Below are 23,895 nucleotides of genomic sequence, written 5' to 3'. Positions count from 1 at the left end.
GTGTACGGAATGTGGGTAACTGTTTATATAACATTACTTGTCGGTATTCTGTTACTAAGCGAACAACGGATAAGACCAGTTGTTAAAAATGTTTTGTACTATGTTCCTTTTTGTATTCGGAAATAATACATTCTAACTAAAATGTAAGTGTGCATTGATATTTTTTAAATTAATATTCTATGTTATACAGTTCGTCATAAAAATGATATGTTAAACAGCCTCCCCCTTATACCACTTTTTTCATATCATAGGCTATGCCATACTACTATGTAATCAAAAAATTTTGTAAAATACATCTATGCTGTACCATTATATGTCAAGTAAGCAATTTTATGTTATCATCACCTCACGTTTTTAGTTATGTTCCTACTAACCAATACCGTAAAACTAACCTTAAATTATATTTTTTTGTGTAATCTTAACAGCACTGAAGAGGGGTTGGAAATTTAAGCCAACCCGAAATGCATATGAATTAGGAATTTTTTAAATAAAACGTACGTTTTCTAACCAATTGCTGTCCGTTCGTCTACCAACTCGTTTTGGATTACACAGACGCTACACACTGCATTTGATGATACAGCAACCACGTCCTCTACATTAAGAAGTTAACACTACTTTAAAATAGAAATGTAGCGAGAGAACGGCAGAGAGAGGTTTATTTCTCTGGACCCTAAAAGAGAAAATGTGTAACGAATTCATCTAACAGATAGCAATATTTAAAAACAAATTTTTGCATTAATGTTAATAACCTTTGTCTTATTCATTACCACTGTACCATTAAAACATGCACAAGTATCTATATGTGTATATACCCTCAAGCTCCCCAAAACCGCCATGTGTGTCTGTTTTAAAAGCAGTCTCTTTCATAACATAGTATAAAACTTAGGAAGGAATGCTGCATTAAATACTAGAAAAATATAGTACCTTAATAATAATAATAATAACACTCTTAGGAGACAACTCCTTGTCAGATCGCCCATGTATTGCGTTGCCTCAGAGGCGCATCCAGGAGCATTGCTTATGGCGCTGTAGTATTCTCGTGACTTTAAAATACAAAAATAAATTTAATAATGCATATCATAACTTCAGTTAGATAAAATTAGGTAAATAAAATAATTCTAAGGTAACTCAATAACGTTCTCCGAAAAACGATAGGGGCATGTCCCTGGTCCTCCCGAATATAGTTTAAGCAGCATCTATACCTTAATACGTTTTATCCCATCAATCCAATCCAATTCATTGTAAAATATAATTTCGTATTCTTTAATTCCAATGTGCTTTATCGAATGTGCAGGTTAAAAAATCCCAAAATTCTTTGGGAGCTCGGCTGTGCTGTCGTAGTTTAAACTTCAATAATAGACGTCTCAGTGTGGACCTGGCCGAACACACAAATTTGGTATGGAGGCTTGTGTATGAGGGGCATTGATTCTATTAAATTATGGTGGTTAAAGATCGAGGGAGTGTGGAGATAAAAGGGATTCGTGGATCATATCTCGAGAGTGGTTGGACTTAATGAAGATTTTACTAGTTATTAGCAATAATTTTTTTTATTAAAATTTTAACAAATAAAGAAAATTTATTAAGATCATTTGTAGATTTACCCGTGACATGTAGATCAGAATATTTCTTCTGCAATCGCTACTAAGTTTTCTCGTACAATTTTGTAAATTCTGAAAAAATCAGTTTATTTAAATTTTATTGCATAAAAGTTAAAATTTTAAATTACGTTAAATTAATAATTTTATGACATTTATTTTTACATTTACTTAAAATGTAGAAGAGAAAATTGTATTTGTTTAGAATGAAAATGGTAGTTATTTTAAAGGTNATAAGATTTAAGAAGAGTGAAACCTAAAAAAATTTTCGTAATTCAGGTATCATTTTAATCAATTATCTTATACACAAGGGATTCTCTACGTTAGATTTGTGAAAGTTCGGTGCTGTCAGGTGCAATTTACAACATAAAAATGAAGCAATTTTACATTCAAATGATTATAAATTATTTTTTAAAAAACTAGCAACGAGTTGCTCAACTTTCCCGGCAATATTTAAAATTACGTGTGGCGCCATCTGTTATGATATTTTATTATAAAACTTTTTATATTTTTAACTATTATAAAATGGCAAAAAGCTTAATTCTGAGAGTAGGAGTGAGTTTTATATATAAAAAAAAAATTAAATGCTAATAACGAGTAAAATCGTCAAATCCTACCCTACTGGAGATACACACGACCCAATCATCTCCCCAACCCCTCAACCTTTAACCACCAACATTTAATAGCATCAATCCCTCTAATAAACAAACCTCCCTGCAAAATTTCAGAAAATTTTGACCAAAAGCGCATGAGTTATTAAGCTTTAAAGATGGTGAACTCCTTAATATCCATACTACAGAAATTACCTGGCAACACAATAATATACATGTTATAAACACAGTGAGCAATTCCATCACACGTACTGTACATGTATATTTCAGATAATGTTGCCCAATTTAATAACAGATGGCGACACAAGAAAAGACAATTAGTATTGATAGATTACAGGTAACACTCGATACCTGTACAGTAGTATATATACAAAAATTCCCAAAAATTACTTAGAAATATATTTTATATTATTTTAAGAACAGTTACATATTGTTATACCTGATTTAGTCGCTTTGTTAGAAGCGAATGGAAACGACTCAATTGCAAATAATAAATTACAGTTAATTTTAATATATATTTCTGTTAATTGAGTTGTATTCAGGGAACAGGGAACAAGTGTCCTTCCAAATTTGGGTGAAACTTAGTTAAAATTCGGGTAAAGCAAGACCAAAAAATCAGACAGAGAAAGGAGAAAGATTAACAGATTTTGTTGTGTTTATATCTGTGTAAAATTTCGAAAAAACCACACCTCTGCTCTCCTTATTCAGTATTTTCATAAGCTGGTGTATAACGCAGAATGTTAAATAAGAAATCTGATTGACTATAAAGGCGAAGAGAAGAATTTTTCTGAGTACCTTTTGTATGATATCCTCAGTTAGCCAGTCATACGATCGTGTTGATAATAATGGAAGAGGTAAAAATGATTATTCAGTAATTTTATTATCATTATATATATAAAAGCACGTATAGCCATATTTCTGATGAATAACGCGGACAGGATGACACCACAAAAGATGGTGCCATTAGGAAAAGTAATGATAATTGAACTAAAAGTTCTAGAAGTAATGGACTCGGGAATTCGAAACGAACAGGATCGCAATATAACTATGGCTCTGATTTCTGGATTATATATAATAAATAAACATTGGTACGCATTCTTTGTGGAAGATCCTGTATATATGTGGAATATTTTAAAATTATTTGTTTTTCAGTTGAATTTAATGTAGGCCTATAAAATGACAGCGTCAATACAGATAAAATTAATAAAGTTAACGAGATTTTAAACATAATTAAATAGGGGAGCTGTACTGTGTATAGCGCAATTTGTTGGTATATAATATAATTATACTATTATACTGAATTATTTAAGAATTTACTTATTCATGAGCCAGTTATCCTAATGGCTGCGTGTGTAAAATGCCCATTTAGTAAATTTACAAATGCGAGTTTCAATTTAATTTTTACGAGTAACGACTCAAAATAATTAATTATCATTTAGCCGTTATTGTAATTCTAAAATTATTTATTACCAAATACATATTTTAATTCTTAAAATTTAAAATTAAATAAATAAAATACTCACAATAACGTTTTCTATAAATTCTTCACAATTATGTGATTCTTCACTTTCCTAACAATGAAAAAATATTTTTTGATAAGCGATATTTATAATTGACACGATTTGTTCTATTCTACATTGTCTAGTAAGTAAGAGGATAGCTCTTTTGTAAGAATTTATATATTTTTTATCTTAAAAAAATATTAAAATTATTCTTGAATTTTTTAAGTGTCAGTAAGCAGCCATTAAATATATAACACACTGCATTTTTAAAATGACTTAGTTACTTCACATCTTTAATAGTAAGATTTTAAATTCACAATACAGTATTAACAATGGGTATGACCCTCTTATGTGCCCAATACAGTATTAATGGGTATGACCCTCTTAGTGCTCTTAATACAGTATTAACAATGCGTATAATGAAACCCCAATTGATACTTAGTTTTTCATCAATGTTGTTGTTCATGCACATTGCCATAATTTGTGCGATAATTTAATAAAATAAAGCAGAGGATAGATCACTTATAATGAATTTAAACGTAAACAATTGAAACGAATTAGACAAAAATTAATGAAGTCGAAATAATAGTTTTAAATTAAGAAAAATCAGATAAGATTTAAGAAGAGTGAAACCTAAAAAAATTTTCGTAATTCAGGTATCATTTTAATCAATTATCTTATACACAAGGGATTCTCTACGTTAGATTTGTGAAAGTTCGGTGCTGTCAGGTGCAATTTACAACATAAAAATGAAGCAATTTTACATTCAAATGATTATAAATTATTTTTTAAAAAACTAGCAACGAGTTGCTCAACTTTCCCGGCAATATTTAAAATTACGTGTGGCGCCATCTGTTATGATATTTTATTATAAAACTTTTTATATTTTTAACTATTATAAAATGGCAAAAAGCTTAATTCTGAGAGTAGGAGTGAGTTTTATATATAAAAAAAAAATTAAATGCTAATAACGAGTAAAATCGTCAAATCCTACCCTACTGGAGATACACACGACCCAATCATCTCCCCAACCCCTCAACCTTTAACCACCAACATTTAATAGCATCAATCCCTCTAATAAACAAACCTCCCTGCAAAATTTCAGAAAATTTTGACCAAAAGCGCATGAGTTATTAAGCTTTAAAGATGGTGAACTCCTTAATATCCATACTACAGAAATTACCTGGCAACACAATAATATACATGTTATAAACACAGTGAGCAATTCCATCACACGTACTGTACATGTATATTTCAGATAATGTTGCCCAATTTAATAACAGATGGCGACACAAGAAAAGACAATTAGTATTGATAGATTACAGGTAACACTCGATACCTGTACAGTAGTATGATTTCATTAAAAATATATAAATTAACATAATAAAAAATATTTTAAGCTTAATTAAATGCAAATACATTTTTTAGAAGAAACATTTCACATTATTACAATTTACTATTAAATTTTCCTATTATTATGGTCAACCCCTTAGAGTTTACGCCCATGCTGATTATAATTTAACAATTTTACTTACTTTTAACGCGGATTCGACTTCTCCAAAAAAGTTAACTATATCAAATAAAGCCTGCAGAAAATAATGAAAATAATATATTTTATTGAGTTATATTTATTTTAAAATGTAGGTAAATCACTAGAATGAATTTCATTTTAGAAACGTATAACAGGGAAATTTAACTCGTTGAAAGCGAGTTAAATATTCCTATTATACGTTTCTAAAAAGTAATTTATGATCGTTAAATTTACATTTTCAATGTAAATTTAACGATCATAAATTACTTTTTCAATAAAATAAGATATAAATTATTGAACTTTGTGGTATTAAGTTTGTATAATTCGTTTAGTCGTTTAAAGATGGTAAAAATAATATATTTAAACTTTATAATATTATATATTGATATTTAAATAATATAATATAATCATAATATATATAGGCCTATATATATATACTGTATAATACTATTTATTTCAGTGGCGTATTGTCGCTTTGTGGGGCCCATACAAATTTGAATTAGGGAGCACCATGTACTGTACTGTACAGTGTTGACGTCAGATATTTTTCTTCGAGGGAATTTTTTAGGGAAATATTTTCTTATAAAAGCTTGTTTTCGGGTCCCACGCAATTGCCTATTTTGCCCATAGAATAAAGCACTGCTGATTTATTTATACTTTTACTTAATTATTTACACAGTATACTATTTCAGAATTAGTTTATTTTACAACTCATATTTGTTATAAAATATTATGAATAAGTGTTTCTTATTTCACTACAAAGTAGGTTTACTCATATACAACAGTTACTCAGAAAAACAGCTTACAGCTACTGTATATCTCAAACAAATTTGTAAATTATTTCAGGTGTGCTCCATTGCATGCCAGGTAATGCCGCCAGAGTGCCTTAAAACTGCTACTTAGTATTCTACAAAAAGGCTGGCAGAGACTCATTGTCAGAATTTTTAATACATATTTTGTCATTTTTCATATACTAATAATGCCGAAGTCGCAAGAATCAGACTGAAACTACCTAATTTTAAAGAAAGAGTTAAGTATTTCGACCGAATTTTAATCTATAAATATTTTAATGGCGTAATATACGATTACTGGCTCAAGTTGAAAGTTTCCTTCAGATTAAGTCACACTTTGGTCTGCCTAATCTTCACATTTGTCGCCCTTCGTAGGAAACTTTAGATCTTGTACGAGTGTAAGTAATCTAAAACGAAAGTTCCAATATTTGCAGGCAAATCTGTGGCAATGTAGCCTTCGGTGCCTATATACCTCCAACCCCGACTGTATTGCTGCATTTGCCCAGGCAAATCGTACTAAAGGTATTTTAAATTGTACGCTTGTACAGGAGCGTGTCTACATGAATAATTGTAATTATATCTCATGAAGACATGAGAGATATTCTTCAGTGTTATATAGAAATTAAATTATACAGTTACGTTTATAATAGACATTATAAAGCTTATATGTGTAAATGAACTATTTCTTTTTTTATTAAAATTTTAACAAATAAAGAAAATTTATTAAGATCATTTGTAGATTTACCCGTGACATGTAGATCAGAATATTTCTTCTGCAATCGCTACTAAGTTTTCTCGTACAATTTTGTAAATTCTGAAAAAATCAGTTTATTTAAATTTTATTGCATAAAAGTTAAAATTTTAAATTACGTTAAATTAATAATTTTATGACATTTATTTTTACATTTACTTAAAATGTAGAAGAGAAAATTGTATTTGTTTAGAATGAAAATGGTAGTTATTTTAAAGGTTTTGCGATAATAGGCCTATATTACAAATTAAGCGAATAAGTGAAATAAATAGCTTAAATTCGCATTATTATTTTGGTAAATAATTTCATTTTTTAGTTATTGCTTTGCCTTTTAGATTGCAAGATGAAATACATCATTAAGTTCAATGAACAGAATGGAGAGTTAACTGCTGACGTATTTTTCTAGTCAAGAATTCTGCAAATGTATTATTAATAGAGAGGTTGAGGACGACGTTTTCAACGCTAAAACGTGTACGTCGGACGTTCAGCGCCGCCTTCCTGTAAGCCTAGACGTTTGACAATGGCGTTTGGAACATCGAGCATGATTCCACTGACGTTACAAACGCCATTGTCAGACGTCTAGGCTTACAGGAAGGCGACACTGAACGTCCGACGTACACGTTTTGGCGTTGAAAACGTAGGCCGCAACCTCTCTATTATTACTATTTATTTATTTATTTTTAATTCTTCCCTGCAAAAATCTTATGAACCAAATTTTTCAGAAATGAATATAATAGATTGAATATAGATGCTTCACCGGCGATTTTGAATGGTATCCATTGTAAATCGCTGATGAAACATTATAATATTAGATATTAAAAATATTTACACGTCATATATGCATTATCTAAATCATACTATACATTATACATCCTTCAATAATATTATTTATATTTTATTAATATGTTCTTTCCATCTTTAAAAAAGTTCTCAAGAATATTTTAGAATTTTATATTTTAAAAGGGTAATAAATAAATGTATACGATGTATAAATGGTGCAAAGCATAAGTTTCACATAACATATAATAGAATAAAAGATGAATTAATAAGAAAGCTTTTTTAATAATAAAATTAATATTTATTCCATACTTACAAAAAATGAATAGCCATTCGAACAGTGCTTGCGGCTCTAAAATTTTAAAAAGATATAGATATAAATGCTTGTTTTCTTATTTTTGAATTAAGATCAATCATCAATAATTACGTATAAATTAAAAAATTGCATACACGTATATAAAGTGTGTATGTGTCAGACATAATAGGACAATGTTAAAAGCGCTGAAGAGCTATTCATCGCTTGTGTTGACCAATCAGTACACCACAGATTGGTCACCACAAGAGAGAAAATTGTTGAAAAACTAATTACTTGATATCTAATTCACGTAAACGAAAACCTTGTTTTCGAATAAGACTAACTCTTTTAATATTACAGAGCTTTAAACATTGTCCTACTACTTTTTGCTCACTCTGTATACATATATTCACATATAACTTAAGTAAAATAAAATTTATAACTTACCAAAGTATTTGCCGATTCGTTTTTGCTGCTTTCACAACAATTAATTACCAATTGTTTTTGCTAAATAAAATTTGCATACAGAATTAATTATTGTAATTTTTTAAATATTAATTTAATATAGATTTTATTCTAGTATTGTATTCTATTACACAATTTACTGTAGAAACATTTTTGATTAGTCTAAATCCTGTTATTTTTTTTACAAAAACTATTTAATTTAAAACGAAAAAACTACCAATCTGTATTGAGTCTTATCTATTAAATATATGATCTAGAAATTTTATTAAAACAAGTTTTTCAAAGGATAAGTAATGAAATAAGAATTACATATTAACTATCCATTACATTAAGAATCCATTGCAATTTTTTGGAGGGTATATAAAAAAAGGTATCAGAACCGGTATACTTTTTAATAAATTAAAACTGAGTTATGTATTTCCCCCCCTTAAAAATTTGTGTCTATTGTTTCGATCCGTTGTATAATATGCAAATTAATATTAATTAATGGCGTTTTTATTTTTCGTCAGAGATTCCGAGAAATCCTGGTCATTACTGGAGGTCTTTCCCAGAAAAACAAATAAATAAATGGAAATGCTTTACTATCAATAAAATGTTTATTTTTAGTTTTATACATTTAGTTGAATCTCGAATAGAAATATAAACTGTAGTAGAACCGGTTTAAATAGTAGTTTACATGAACTTCAAATAATATTTCAAAAATCAGATAAAATTGATAACATACCGAGGGAAAAAAATGTAAACTAAATTATATAATAATGCTCATATAAGAATTCAAAATTAATGAAAGTACCGGACAAAAAAACAGAAACCTTTGAACTGTTCAACAGCGCTTTGTCGTCCATTAAACCAATATCTATTAAAAATAAAATGTTTCCATCCCTCGTGGAGACGATTCCTAACAAAATTAAGGATTAATTTTTTAAAAAATCTGAATAAAATTTATTTAACCTTGAACATCCTATTTGTTGTTGTTGGAATTGTTACACATGAGTTCACAGGCCAAATCGATTAACTAGTATACCCTTGAAATAAACATTATTATTTTTTATGTATTTACCAATTTTATATGTCATTACATAAATAATTTTACTTTCCTGGCTCCATTTTGTATAATAGAGGAAAAATATAGCGATCGGTTAGAAAATGGCCCCTCAGGCCAGAAAAACTAAAATTACTTTTAACTTTAATATACAATTAATTAATATTTGTATTCTTGCTAATGAGACCTATTAATGTGATGGATGAGACTATTATGCAGGTGCTGATGGTAGGAGAAGATGAAATTAGAAGAGATATTTTTCGTATATCTTGATTGTTTTTTATGTTGTGAACAGCAAACCCTACGCAAAGGAATATTAGAGCCTTGAAGAGAGCATTACTCAATAGCAAATTATAGTTATTATTTGAATTGTAATTATTGATATGTTATTAATTAATATTAATAAATTCAAATTCAACCTTGATAGTAGGTTAATTGGACTACTTTCAACTTTTAGTTGTTCTTGTGTGAAGCTCCGGAAGTAGGTCGAAATTCGTGCACAGAAAATGTTTTAATTTCGTATTTATAATAATTATTATTTTATATTGTAAAAAGAAACCATCAAACGCAAAATGAATATTTTATGTCCATATAAAGACATATCTTTATAAATTCCTGAGAAAAAAACGAATTTCTCAGAAAGAAACAATAGATGAATTTGAGTACTTAGATCGAACATCTTCGATGGAAATTGTCAGTCGGAGTTGACTCACCCCGCGATCTGGGCTCCGATCTTGTTACAATTCGTAACGAGGAGGGGGGGACCAATTAGAGAGCGGGGCAGATCGGCATCGACCTATCGGAATGTTCGATCTGGGACCAAGAAAAAATATAAAAACCGCGCAAAAAAATGCTGTGACATTCTTGGTTCGTAGTGCTCCTCTCCAGGATTCTTGTCATCCGGACGTTCTCCCACGAGAACTTCTCAGATATTCGGAGGACTTGTCGTCACCCTCCCGTGCCATCAAGATCGCTAAAGTCCACCTTGTAGATAGAAGACCTCAGTCCAAATAGTGTTGTGCAGCCCAGAGTAGACGTCTTCACGCCACCATCGCAAGAAAGAAAAACTACCGTCAGAACAGTTGAACTTTTAGTGTTACGAACTTATTTCTCGACTTTGGATAGGCGTTACGCCGTTTTAAGGATTTGTTGTAAGAGAAATTTTTATATTTATTAAACGGTATACGATGGAGAACCTGTCTCAGTAAGTTTTTTTTTTACTCCCACAAGACAGTGCTGACCGCTCGACTGTCGCGACACTTTCTCCCCAATCGGCAAACCTCACACTTGCGTGTAAGGCCGCAGGCGATGAATTTTACAAATTTAACTTTAAATCGACTGTGGCATGTAGCCAAGTTTTAGGGAAGTTTTAAATCTGCTATGCATATCAATAACAAAAATGAATCGAATAATATTTAAACAAATTTCAAGTTCTTTTGATACATGTACAGTACGTACTGTACAATTCATATCTTGCGATGTTTCGTATTTCATGCAGGTTAATAAACAAATCTGATAATAGTAATAAATAATTCTTCTTTATATCTTGTTAAATTAATTGGCCATTTTTTTTAGAAATTTTCAATGGAGCGAAATGGTAATTAAAGTGCCAAGGTGAAAATGACGTTTTGGCAGAGATATATAATAAATTTTGCAAACGTAAGCAATTATTTATGGATTTCAATTTATTTTAAGGAAATTACGCTTCAATAAATTTAGGTTTGAAATATATTTGTTTACACGCAATGTTTTCTCATAGTCGCCTCAGTAACTTTCTATAAACTTCTATAACTTATAAAGAAAAATTGTATATGGCGCGGTTATTTCGGTTCCTGTAAGTAAGCACTTGCATTAGCTAGTTGGGCATGAGCTTCTCAGGCTATATTGCCCCGTAGTAAAGTGTGACGTTATTGCCATGTAATATTAGTCGTATGTGTTTATGATGGTCGTTACGCGGGAAATAATACCTTCCGGGAGGTCTTTTAAGGGTAACTGGCCCCTATTCAAGTGTTAAAGACGTGGAGAAAACCCAGAAAACTCCACACGATCAGCCTGTTCGGACGAGACGCGAACCCACGACCCAGTGTTCAGGTAACGAAACCTCTTGATCACTGGCGGGCCAAATAAGCACTTATCAGGACCGAAATAACCGCACCATCTACAGTCCAACCCTAAAATGATTGCTTTTAATACGATCGGCTAGAAAATTATTCTTTACTAAACGTATGAAAAGTATATAATACGTTTTTTTGCAAATTGCTGGGGATAGACATAATTCCAACTTTACCACTTTTCAATATTAACACAATGCAACTTATATCATATGTAAAATAAAGTATATTTTAAAAGTTATATTATGTAAACGCTAATTAAATGTACAGAACTTTGTATTTTGTTACAATATTTCATGTTTAAACTAGTTAAAAAGCAGCTTGCTTCTTCTAAACCAGTGTTTCTCAACCTCTAACGAATCGTCGCACCCCTTCAACGTAGTATCGCCCCTTTCACTCCAAAATTCCGATGCCGAGGGCCAGGGCTAACGCCAAATTCGTACTGCATTAAATAGACTAATGACTAGTATGATGTTATTTGTTTAATTATTGTACGATATTACGAATAAAATAACTAATTAATCTCAATATAATGTTTTACTATATCGCCCAGAAAATTGTTTTTCTCCCCCAAAATATAAATTGTTACAAATCGCCCCCTCAATATGTAAAAACGCCCACATGGGGGCGATATCGCCTCCGTTGAGAAACACTGTTCTAAACCGGAAGAGTTAAATCTAGACATAGTAGCGAGGTTGAGGTCGAAGTTATAAATGTGAAAACGTATACGTCGGACGTTCAGCGCCGCTTTCCCATAAGTTTGACAATGGTGTTTGGAATGTCGAGCATTATTCCACTGATTATCCAAACACCATTTTCAAAGTTCTAGACTTACAGGAAAGCGGCGCTGAACGTCCGACGTACACGTTTTCACATTTATAACTTCGACCTCAACCTCGCTAGTGAGAACGAAATAGGTTTAAGACATGAACTTTCAGAATATGTAATCAAATTTACTCCAACATGAATAATTTTTAAGTTATAATGCATGATTTTCGGAAACAAACAGCCTCCTATGGCTGCTAAGTCATTGATGTACTATGACAATTTAATTACCATTTCTAGATAAATTTCCTAGACTGCATTTTATTACTTTCTCCCGCTGTTATACACGATGCGATCGTAAAGTCGCTCCGTAGTGACCATACTCATGTAGCTTGTGACTTCATTACTTCGTTCCTGGTAGCTCTTCCCGTTTTCTCGCCTATTGCGAACCGACTTTACGATCACACGGTATAACGGAAGGAAAGAAAGTATGACGATAGGTCAAAAAATGCCCCCCCCCCGAAATTTTTACATTTTTGGATTCTGGGAACGTCCAGAAATGTAAAAAAAGTTGGGAGTTTTTTCTGTATGTATACAGTAGATGTTTGTGTGGGGGGAGAACATGATTTTGTTTATTCTTTGAAGCTTAATAACTTCTGTGAATTTTGTCGAAAATATCTGAAAATTTTCAGGGTGGTTTATGTATTAGAGAGATTGATGCTATTAAATTTTGATGATTAAAGGTCAACGGGGTGGGGAGCTAGAGAAGGTCACGATATCTCGAGTGGAGTCGAACTAGATGATTTTACTCGTTATTATCATTTACAATTTTTTAAAACTTATCTCTGCTTTAAAAATTAAGCTTTTTGCCATTTTATAATAATTAATAATATAAAAAGTTTTTAAAGTAAAATATCATAACAGTTGGCGCCACACACAATTTTAATTTTATTTGCTGGGAAAGTTACGCATTACGCAACTTGTTGCTGGATTTTATTGTATAATTATCTACAATTTAAATTAAAAATAATCGACTATTAAATTATTTCTTCTTTTACAGATAAGAAAACTGGATAAGAATAACATTGAAATGTAGCCTTGTTCGAATTCTCTTTTCATGAATAATAATCATAGTAAAAGAAAAATTGCCTTCGAGAATGCCGAAGACTATTCAAGATAAGGAATCTTGAATAGTTATGACTGACCTTGACAATTGAAATAGCAACCCTATAAATACATGTAAGAGTCGTGTATTTAGCGTACTATTAATATTACTTTTCTGTCTTTTATAGAGTATAATATAAAGAAAATACGGTTAATGATCAAATTTTAATCCCCCTATTTTGCTTTTTTCGATGTTTTGACACTCTACGAGCCCAAAACTGAAAAAAATCTCTTACAAAATTGTGTGCGCCTCGGCAATGCGACACAGTTTAGATCATACATCAAGACTGGAGAGACCAAGAGCCTACCAATGGCCGAGTGGATAAAACCACTGGCCATTGATAGTTGGTCGTGGGTTCGCACGTCGCCACGTGGAGTTTTCCGGATTTTCTTCGCCTTTATAACACCTAAATAGGGCCAGTCTTCCCAGAAGGCATCCCCTCGGTATATCGCCTATGTTTCGCGTTGCCGTTTACAAAGAAACAAATTGGACAGATCAAAAAAGTTAATACGGTTATTTCTACATATCGGGTATCGATGTTTTTAAACTTTGCCAGTTAAAGGTCAAGAGGATGGAAGATAGAAAGTGTCAAGTGTCATGTCTCCAGTAGAGCCAGATTTAATGAAATGTTTACTTGTTATTGGCATTTAAAATTTTTTTAAAACTTATCCCTACACCGAAAACAAGTTTTTGCGTTTTTATAATCTGAATATATAAAATTGCTTGTCCTGACTGACTGACTCACTCATTCACTCACTGATTCATCATCGCCCAGAGCAAACCGCTTAACCTAAAGAGGTGAAATTTAGTAGACAGTTAGGGTATGTCATGGAAACGCGCACTAAGAAGGGATTTTTCGAAATTCCCCCGCGGGGGGAGAGGGAGAGCATTAAGACTTAACCGAAAAAACGGCTTCTACTGTACTATTTTAGATGCGATTTTCTGTTTTTATCTGCGCTTTAGTAGGGTACCCCATGGTAATACACACTAAGAAGGGATTTTTCGAAATTCCCCCGCTTGGGGGAGAGGGAGAGCATTAAGGCTTAACCGGAATAATGGCTTCTACTGTACTATTTTAGATGCGACTTTTTGTTTTTATCTGCGCTTTAATAGGGTATGCCATAGCAATGCAAACTAAGAAGGGATTTTTCGAAATTCCCGCGCAGGCGGGAGAGGGAGAGGATTTAGTCTTCATCGAGTACTTAGGTGTATTAAATTAATAACATTTCAGACATTGTTATAAATATTTTTATCTATTTCGATTTAAAAAATGTTCGAACCATTTTAAATTCAAATTTGTTATTGCATATTGGTTCGATTATAGAACGATTGTAAACGTTCCAGAAAATTGATCAAATTGAAAATTGTTTGTTTGATTTTCGGCAATTCTTATTATTCTCGGCGGTAGGTGTTATATAACAATTACTATAGTTGTTGAAATACAGAATATAAATGGGGTTTGCTTGCAAAACCTCCGCGGTCGAAATCGCGGGTAACAGCTAGTTAATAATATAAAAATGTTTAATCATTATATACACTGCTGGATTTTTTCATATGTTAATGAATTCATTTTTTTGTTTGTTGCGAATTTATGAGATTTATGTATGTTTTATCTTTATGATAGAAAAAAAAATTAAATTGTCAATCTTGAAATGTAGGCTAAATATAGATCTTTTATTATATAACCGCTCCAGGTACTGTACTTACTTATAAATCAACGGCTTATTCATTATATTTGACAGGCAAACCGTCAAAAATATTGAATAACTTCTCTTTTTATAAAACGACATTAATTATTGCTTAATAATTGGTATGAAAATATAGATATTTTATTATTTAACCGCTCCAGGTGCTTACTTATAAATCAAAGGCTTATTCATTATATTTGACAGGCAAACCGTCAAAAATATTGAATAACTTCTCTCTTTATAAAACGACATTAATTATTGCTTAATAATTGACATGAAAATATTCAAGGATACTTTAAATAAATATATTTTTACTTTCAAGAAAAATTTGGAAAGTTATTTGCAATTTTATTTTTAAAATTTTATATTATAGAATTATGCAGTATTAAAAATTGTAGTAATGTAAGTTGTTCTAAAATAAACAGATAGCACTAATTTATAAGAAATTTATAATATTATATACACGAATAAATTTAATAATAAAAGTTTTTACTATAAATAGAGCATATAATTTACTCTTTTTCTTAATTTTATTGAATCTTCTTTTACTATTATAATAGAAAACATGCGAAATTGAATTACAACATGTAATTATAACATATCAAATACCATAATGTTACTGGCAAAATACAGTGAAACCTGTGTCGTACGGTACCGAATATTTTTCCGTTTTAAACAGGTTTCTTTTAACGCAGAAAATCTATGAGTTTCTAAGAATTATTCCAGTTTTATTAGGCAGGTTTCCATTTTTATTAAGGTTCCGCTTTGAACAGGTTTTACTGTAATTGTTCGACTGTAAATTTTATAGAAATTTATAAATAAAATATTGAATTCTGTATTGAATTTCATTCAGTTTTTGATCCTTGAATCTATTTTTGTCTCCATGATTGATAGTTTTTATATGAAATTTTTTGAATCATTATTCCTATAACCACTCGTTAACATAACTTTAAAATTTCAGAACAATTGTACAATTGTTTATCTGTAATTGCCAACATACTATTATAAACATAAATTGTCTTCTTATCAAAGTTATTCTATTCTTTTACTTAAATTAGAATTTAGAAAATTGGCAAGTCTTTCACAATTAACAGGAAAATATTAGAAAATTTCCAATTTTCTACAGTACAAAAGCTAGAAAATAATGATTTGATTCTTAATTTTATCATTTCATTATATATTATTTATAATTATTAAACCGGTCGGCAGTTGCCACAAGTTCGTATTTTGCATAAACAACTCAATTAATCAAATCATGCTAAATGCCCACAGGTCAGAAACGTCCTTAATAGACAAATTAGTGATGTAGAATTTCATGTCAGTAATACAATAGTCTGTAGTTATAATTCTGCATAAGAATCTCAATAATTATAATAATTATATAATATAGAATAAAACCGATAAAAATTACGAATTAAATAAAATACTTTTTCCTCTATGAATTAAATATAAAAGTAAAAATGTACCTACAATTAATAATGAGAAAGTTTTCCTTAAGTAAAGAAAATCAATATCATACGTCAATAATAAGTGTTATATTACGATCGTCTTTTATTCTTTATATAATCATGTTTTCAATTAATAATAAACAGAGAATAAAATTTTTGATTAAATTTTAAATATATTTTCTATGATTAATGAATGCCTAAATAGCATTTTTATTGCATTGTCGATGAGGAAAATATATTTATTTATTTATTTTATAACCTCGATTAAATAGATGAAACAGGGACTAGCAAACTATTCAGTTTTCTATCTAAATTTAACTAAATGTACACGGTAAGTATCGTGGGCTTCCTGGAGGTAGTAGAAAACAAGGCATTTGAATTCAGATGGGAGCTAAAACTCTGACAGTTACTCTATCTATAGATATACTTTGCATACTTCACAGATAATAATTAAAATAATTACAGTAATTTAAAATGGTAGCATTCATTTTAGAAGACCATTTGTTAGCTGCAAGTTTTTAACTGTTGGATTTTAAAGATGAAAGAATCGAAATCAAATCTTAAAATTTCAACCGTTTCAAAGCTCCTTTAGAGATTTTAAACTGAAGAATTACATTGTAGTTGTATTAAATTATTGATATTTAAGAATTTTAGTATCGAGAATATGAATCAGAAACTATTTCAAATATTTTTCTAGATTCTTAAATATTAATAATTATAATTATGAATATAAAAAATGATATTTTGACTTACATTTATTGGATTTGTTTCGGAAATAATACATTGGCTAAACGAACATAAACATTCTCCCAGTTTGCAGTTCAATGAGAAAACTAGAAAGACAAAAGAGAAATTTTTACCTAACGAAGATGTAATTTAAATTAAATGATGATTTAAAATTATAGTTCGACATTGTCACAATAATATAAAGTTGAAAGAATAAGGATTGAGTATATTTTTAGTGAATATTAAACAGAGTTTTCTTATTACAACGACGTTCTTTCGTACTGAAAACAAGCAGGTGTTCAGTTTCTAACATGTGTGAAACTTTTCCTATTATACAGAACTGAAGAATAAGAACTAAACTTAATCAAAGTTAATTTTAAAAATATTCAGTTTTCTATAATTCATTATATCAGCTCCGGACGGTTTAAAACATTATAAGCAAACTCTAAAATCGACTCTGCAATGATTGCATATCCGATAAAAGTTATAAATATTTATCATTCAACTGGACAAGTGAACAAACAAAGTAATAAATTGNCGAATTTGTTATTGCATATTGGTTCGATTATAGAACGATTGTAAACGTTCCAGAAAATTGATCAAATTGAAAACAGTTCGTTTGATTCTCGGCAATTCTTATCATTCTCGGCGGTAGGTGTTATATAACAATTACTATAGTTGTTGAAATACAGAATATAAATGGGGTTTGCTTGCAAAACCTCCGCAGTGGAAATCGCGGGTAACAGCTAGTTAATAATATAAAAATGTTTAATCATTATATACACTGCTGGATTTTTTCGTGTGTTAATGAATTCATTTTTTGTTTGTTGTGAATTTATGAGACTTATGTATGTTTTATCTTTATGATAGAAAAAAAAATTAAATTGTCAATTTTGAAATGTAAATATAGATATTTTATTATTTAACCGCTCCAGGTGCTTACTTATAAATCAAAGGCTTATTCATTATATTTGACAGGCAAACCGTCAAAAATATTGAATAACTTCTCTCTTTATAAAACGACATTAATTATTGCTTAATAATTGGTATGAAAATATTCAAGGATACTTTAAATAAATATATTTTTACTTTCAAGAAAAATTTGGAAAGTTATTTGCAATTTTATTTTTAAAATTTTATATTATAGAATTATGCAGTATTAAAAATTGTAGTAATGTAAGTTGTTCTAAAATAAACAGATAGCACTAATTTATAAGAAATTTATAATATTATATACACGAATAAATTTAATAATAAAAGTTTTTACTATAAATAGAGCATATAATTTACTCTTTTTCTTAATTTTATTGAATCTTCTTTTACTATTATAATAGAAAACATGCGAAATTGAATTACAACATGTAATTATAACATATCAAATACCATAATGTTACTGGCAAAATACAGTGAAACCTGTGTCGTACGGTACCGAATATTTTTCCGTTTTAAACAGGTTTCTTTTAACGCAGAAAATCTATGAGTTTCTAAGAATTATTCCAGTTTTATTAGGCAGGTTTCCATTTTTATTAAGGTTCCGCTTTGAACAGGTTTTACTGTAATTGTTCGACTGTAAATTTTATAGAAATTTATAAATAAAATATTGAATTCTGTATTGAATTTCATTCAGTTTTTGATCCTTGAATCTATTTTTGCTCCATGATTGATAGTTTTTATATGAAATTTTTTGAATCATTATTCCTATAACCACTCGTTAACATAACTTTAAAATTTCAGAACAATTGTACAATTGTTTATCTGTAATTGCCAACATACTATTATAAACATAAATTGTCTTCTTATCAAAGTTATTCTATTCTTTTACTTAAATTAGAATTTAGAAAATTGGCAAGTCTTTCACAATTAACAGGAAAATATTAGAAAATTTCCAATTTTCTACAGTACAAAAGCTAGAAAATAATGATTTGATTCTTAATTTTATCATTTCATTATATATTATTTATAATTATTAAACCGGTCGGCAGTTGCCACAAGTTCGTATTTTGCATAAACAACTCAATTAATCAAATCATGCTAAATGCCCACAGGTCAGAAACGCCCTTAATAGACAAATTAGTGATGTAGAATTTCATGTCAGTAATACAATAGTCTGTAGTTATAATTCTGCATAAGAATCTCAATAATTATAATAATTATATAATATAGAATAAAACCGATAAAAATTACGAATTAAATAAAATACTTTTTCCTCTATGAATTAAATATAAAAGTAAAAATGTACCTACAATTAATAATGAGAAAGTTTTCCTTAAGTAAAGAAAATCAATATCATACGTCAATAATAAGTGTTATATTACGATCGTCTTTTATTCTTTATATAATCATGTTTTCAATTAATAATAAACAGAGAATAAAATTTTTGATTAAATTTTAAATATATTTTCTATGATTAATGAATGCCTAAATAGCATTTTTATTGCATTGTCGATGAGGAAAATATATTTATTTATTTATTTTATAACTTCGATTAAATAGATGAAACAGGGACTAGCAAACTATTCAGTTTTCTATCTAAATTTAACTAAATGTACACGGTAAGTATCGTGGGCTTCCTGGAGGTAGTAGAAAACAAGGCATTTGAATTCAGATGGGAGCTAAAACTCTGACAGTTACTCTATCTATAGATATACTTTGCATACTTCACAGATAATAATTAAAATAATTACAGTAATTTAAAATGGTAGCATTCATTTTAGAAGACCATTTGTTAGCTGCAAGTTTTTAACTGTTGGATTTTAAAGATGAAAGAATCGAAATCAAATCTTAAAATTTCAACCGTTTCAAAGCTCCTTTAGAGATTTTAAACTGAAGAATTACATTGTAGTTGTATTAAATTATTGATATTTAAGAATTTTAGTATCGAGAATATGAATCAGAAACTATTTCAAATATTTTTCTAGATTCTTAAATATTAATAATTATAATTATGAATATAAAAAATGATATTTTGACTTACATTTATTGGATTTGTTTCGGAAATAATACATTGGCTAAACGAACATAAACATTCTCCCAGTTTGCAGTTCAATGAGAAAACTAGAAAGACAAAAGAGAAATTTTTACCTAACGAAGATGTAATTTAAATTAAATGATGATTTAAAATTATAGTTCGACATTGTCACAATAATATAAAGTTGAAAGAATAAGGATTGAGTATATTTTTAGTGAATATTAAACAGAGTTTTCTTATTACAACGACGTTCTTTCGTACTGAAAACAAGCAGGTGTTCAGTTTCTAACATGTGTGAAACTTTTCCTATTATACAGAACTGAAGAATAAGAACTAAACTTAATCAAAGTTAATTTTAAAAATATTCAGTTTTCTATAATTCATTATATCAGCTCCGGACGGTTTAAAACATTATAAGCAAACTCTAAAATCGACTCTGCAATGATTGCATATCCGATAAAAGTTATAAATATTTATCATTCAACTGGACAAGTGAACAAACAAAGTAATAAATTGTACAGAAAGTTAATTCAAATGATTACAAATGTATTTTATTAAATAAAATCTCATAACAGCCAGAAAAATTATTCAACTGGTTGCTGGAATTATTTTATTGGTTAAATTTTTGTAGTGAATATACTGTATAATAATAAGTAATCTTTTAATTAAAGAAATTATTTTATCAGAAATCATAGCGTGATTATTATCTTCAAAACCTACAACTTTTAAATATAAATTAATTTTTTAACGTATAAATTAAATGATTGCGGCATACTTTATACATTGACCGAAAGCGAAATTATCTTTCGAATGTCTTTAATTATAAATTACTTAAATTGTAACTTACTCAATAAATTTCGAGAAGTACAATAAAGTATGCTCTCAATGCGAGAAGTGCTAAAATTGAGCTCAGTCAAACTTAATTCATAAGTAAATCTGTGTTATATTACATTAATTTTAAACGTTTCGAATATTTTATTTGTGTGTTATTTCTTTTTTGTTATCATTTATTGCATTATTACAATTTCTTCCGTTATCATCCTTTATTATGTGGCAATGAAAATGGAAAGACTTCACTAGCTTAGTGATTCTCAATCGTTTAGACTCGTGGCACACTTTTATAATCAGGAGAAGAACACAGTTTATTAATTATGCTAATAGGTTAATTACAAATGGCCGGTATTGTCGTGGAATGGCTTTCAGTCAGTCAAAGCGGGTGAACAAAATCTTTTGTAAATTTAAGCATGTTTGCACACTTAGTAACCCACTAAGAGAATTTGATCCTTGTGCAAAAGTTTATTTATAGAGCTTCACGAATAATAAAGCACTGTATAAATCAAGAATCATAGAGAAGTATGCAAACTTCTGAAATACAATTCATAATCCATAGAACTTTTTATTTTATTTCAAATTTAAAAATTTGCTGTTTTAATTTTTCAATCTATCTCGCGGGACGTCTGGAATGGCTCGTGGTATAGTAGTGTGCCACGGCACACCGGTTGAGAAGCACTGTGTAACATATCCTATCTTATCTATATATAACTATCTATCTAATATACTAAATATATACAAAAACAGTAAAAAGTATTAATATTTTAATTGACACTTAGTATATAGAATGGACGAACAACACAACATGCATTCATTTTTTGAGGTGTTGAAGACTTATAGAAAAGTAATAAAAATAGTCAGTTAATCAAATAAGTTTCACTCATAATGACTGGTACAATTGCAGGAAGAATCCCCCAAATAATAGATAAAATGGAGGTTGATTCTCATCATAGTTTTACTCCTTAACACGCGCATCAATGTTGTATGCAATGTGCTATCACTCCCAGCAACTGATCTAATTTTACGAATTATTTATCATGTTTATAAGCATGCAATTTTATACACAGTAATTAATTCTATTACAATTTTTCCGATATATGTTTTAATTAACATTTTAAACATTTGGCAAGTTTTTTTTATGAAATAAAGTATAGAAAAATAGCGTAATATTTATGATTTAACCAAGGATATTGAATAGTATTTAATATATAAACAACAAAATTGATTATAATAATAGATAACGCACTAAATGTTTATACGATCATATAATAATTATCATTCATTTCATTTGTTTAATACATTAAAACTTAATTAATATAGAACTTAAGTACAATTTACCTGTAACGAGGGATAAAATTAAGATAATTGAAAGAAATAATTGTCTTGCCAGTTCCATTTCATAGAGATATCAATTAAAACTTATAGAAAATTGTGAGACTTGATATTCACTTGCCAATAGCAGTCACAAGAGTAGGAATAAAAAGTGGAAATTCTAGTTGGCAACATTGTTTGTAGTCAATCCTCGAAAACAAGTTAATTTTATGATTTCCTATTAATTATAATCTTTCTTTTTGACTTTTTTTACTTTTAACGTAACAAGGGAAAGTATTGTAATCGTATCAAATGTTTTTTTTTCTTTGATTTTTTGGATTTAGAGTCAAAAACGTCGAGATTTTTAAGTCAAAAAACACCGGGTAAAATCGGGTACGTGTATGCGAGCGCGTGCGTGAGTGCATGCGTGTGTTCGTATTTCGTTTAATATCCCAGGACCAGATTAAAAATCGAAATTTGGCATAGTAACAAATTTTTTAGAGTTACTCTCTATAATCCAGTAGAAGATATAAGTTATCGTGAATACCCCTGATTTCACTCCTTTGACACTTTATGACAATTTAAATTTAAAGCTTTATTGTCGTGTAAGTAAGCATTGTATAATAAATTAATGAAGGCATCACACAATTCATAAATCACATCTCAGTAATACTTTCAAAGAATGTAGAATCTTCTGAACTTAACGTCGATTTGGGTTATAATAAAGTAATCAAACTTTTCATCAGATTTTAATTTTAATGTTTGACCTTATTACTTTTCGCCCGGACAACGCTAGGCAATCTGGTAATATACATATAAACAAATAAACATCGAAAATGCCACATCTAACCAATCAAATATCCGTCTTTCACATATATAAGAATTTAATACAGCTTATATTATGTATATATTAGTGGCGTGCTTTAATATAGCACAGAGAAGTATACAGTGATATATTAATACAGTAAAACCTGTTCAAAACGGAAACCTTCCAAACTGGAGAGAATATTAGGTACAGCGCGAGTCTGGCATATACAGGTTTTACTGTAATGTATAAACGTTCGATTGCTTGTAATGTGTCGCCATCTGTTCGTCGTGAACATAATGTTAACAGCATTTATCCTCTACTAATCCTCAGTATTTATGTTTAAATATATATATATTTTTAAATTAAATTCTGTATTTGCTCAATGAATATTTTGTTTTATGGTATAATAATAAAAGAAAATTATTTATTCAAGTTTCCATACTGATAATGGAGTAGGGATCGGAGAGGCAGCCAAAGGGGTGATCGCCCACTGAAAATTTTTGGTGCTAATCCATGCTTTATTAGTATTATTTTTTTAATGATAAGATTATATTCTAATATTTTTATCTTTACTTTTAAATTTTGTTACATTTTTTAACGCTGTAATTATGTTTATTTAATTACACGAACTAAAAATTGCCTATGAGATTTACTTCTAGATCTGCCACTCTGTTGACATAAATGGAAAATGAATAATAATTTATTAGAGACATA

At 29.3% G+C, this 23,895-nt stretch overlaps 1 protein-coding gene across 1 annotated transcript; it reads right to left on the bottom strand.

Moving 5' to 3' along the window:
• Positions 1-3,641: 3,641 nt before the first annotated feature.
• On the bottom strand, positions 3,642-22,546 carry LOC111636246. Its single transcript, XM_023381456.1, has 8 exons — positions 22,401-22,546; positions 17,291-17,370; positions 8,301-8,360; positions 7,875-7,910; positions 6,776-6,844; positions 5,244-5,294; positions 3,730-3,777; positions 3,642-3,659 (listed from the first exon to the last, which is right to left on the bottom strand). The coding sequence occupies exons 1-8, from the start codon at positions 22,456-22,458 to the stop codon at positions 3,642-3,644; spliced, it is 420 nt and encodes a 139-aa protein (XP_023237224.1). The 5' UTR covers positions 22,459-22,546.
• Positions 22,547-23,895: the final 1,349 nt, after the last annotated feature.

This window comes from Centruroides sculpturatus, unplaced genomic scaffold, assembly GCF_000671375.1.
Source record: "Centruroides sculpturatus isolate CEXI.00-Female unplaced genomic scaffold, Cexi_2.0 scaffold912, whole genome shotgun sequence".
NCBI lineage: Eukaryota > Metazoa > Arthropoda > Arachnida > Scorpiones > Buthidae > Centruroides > Centruroides sculpturatus.
Note: the sequence above shows the minus strand (reverse complement) of the source record. Positions and strands in the feature narration are given on the sequence as shown.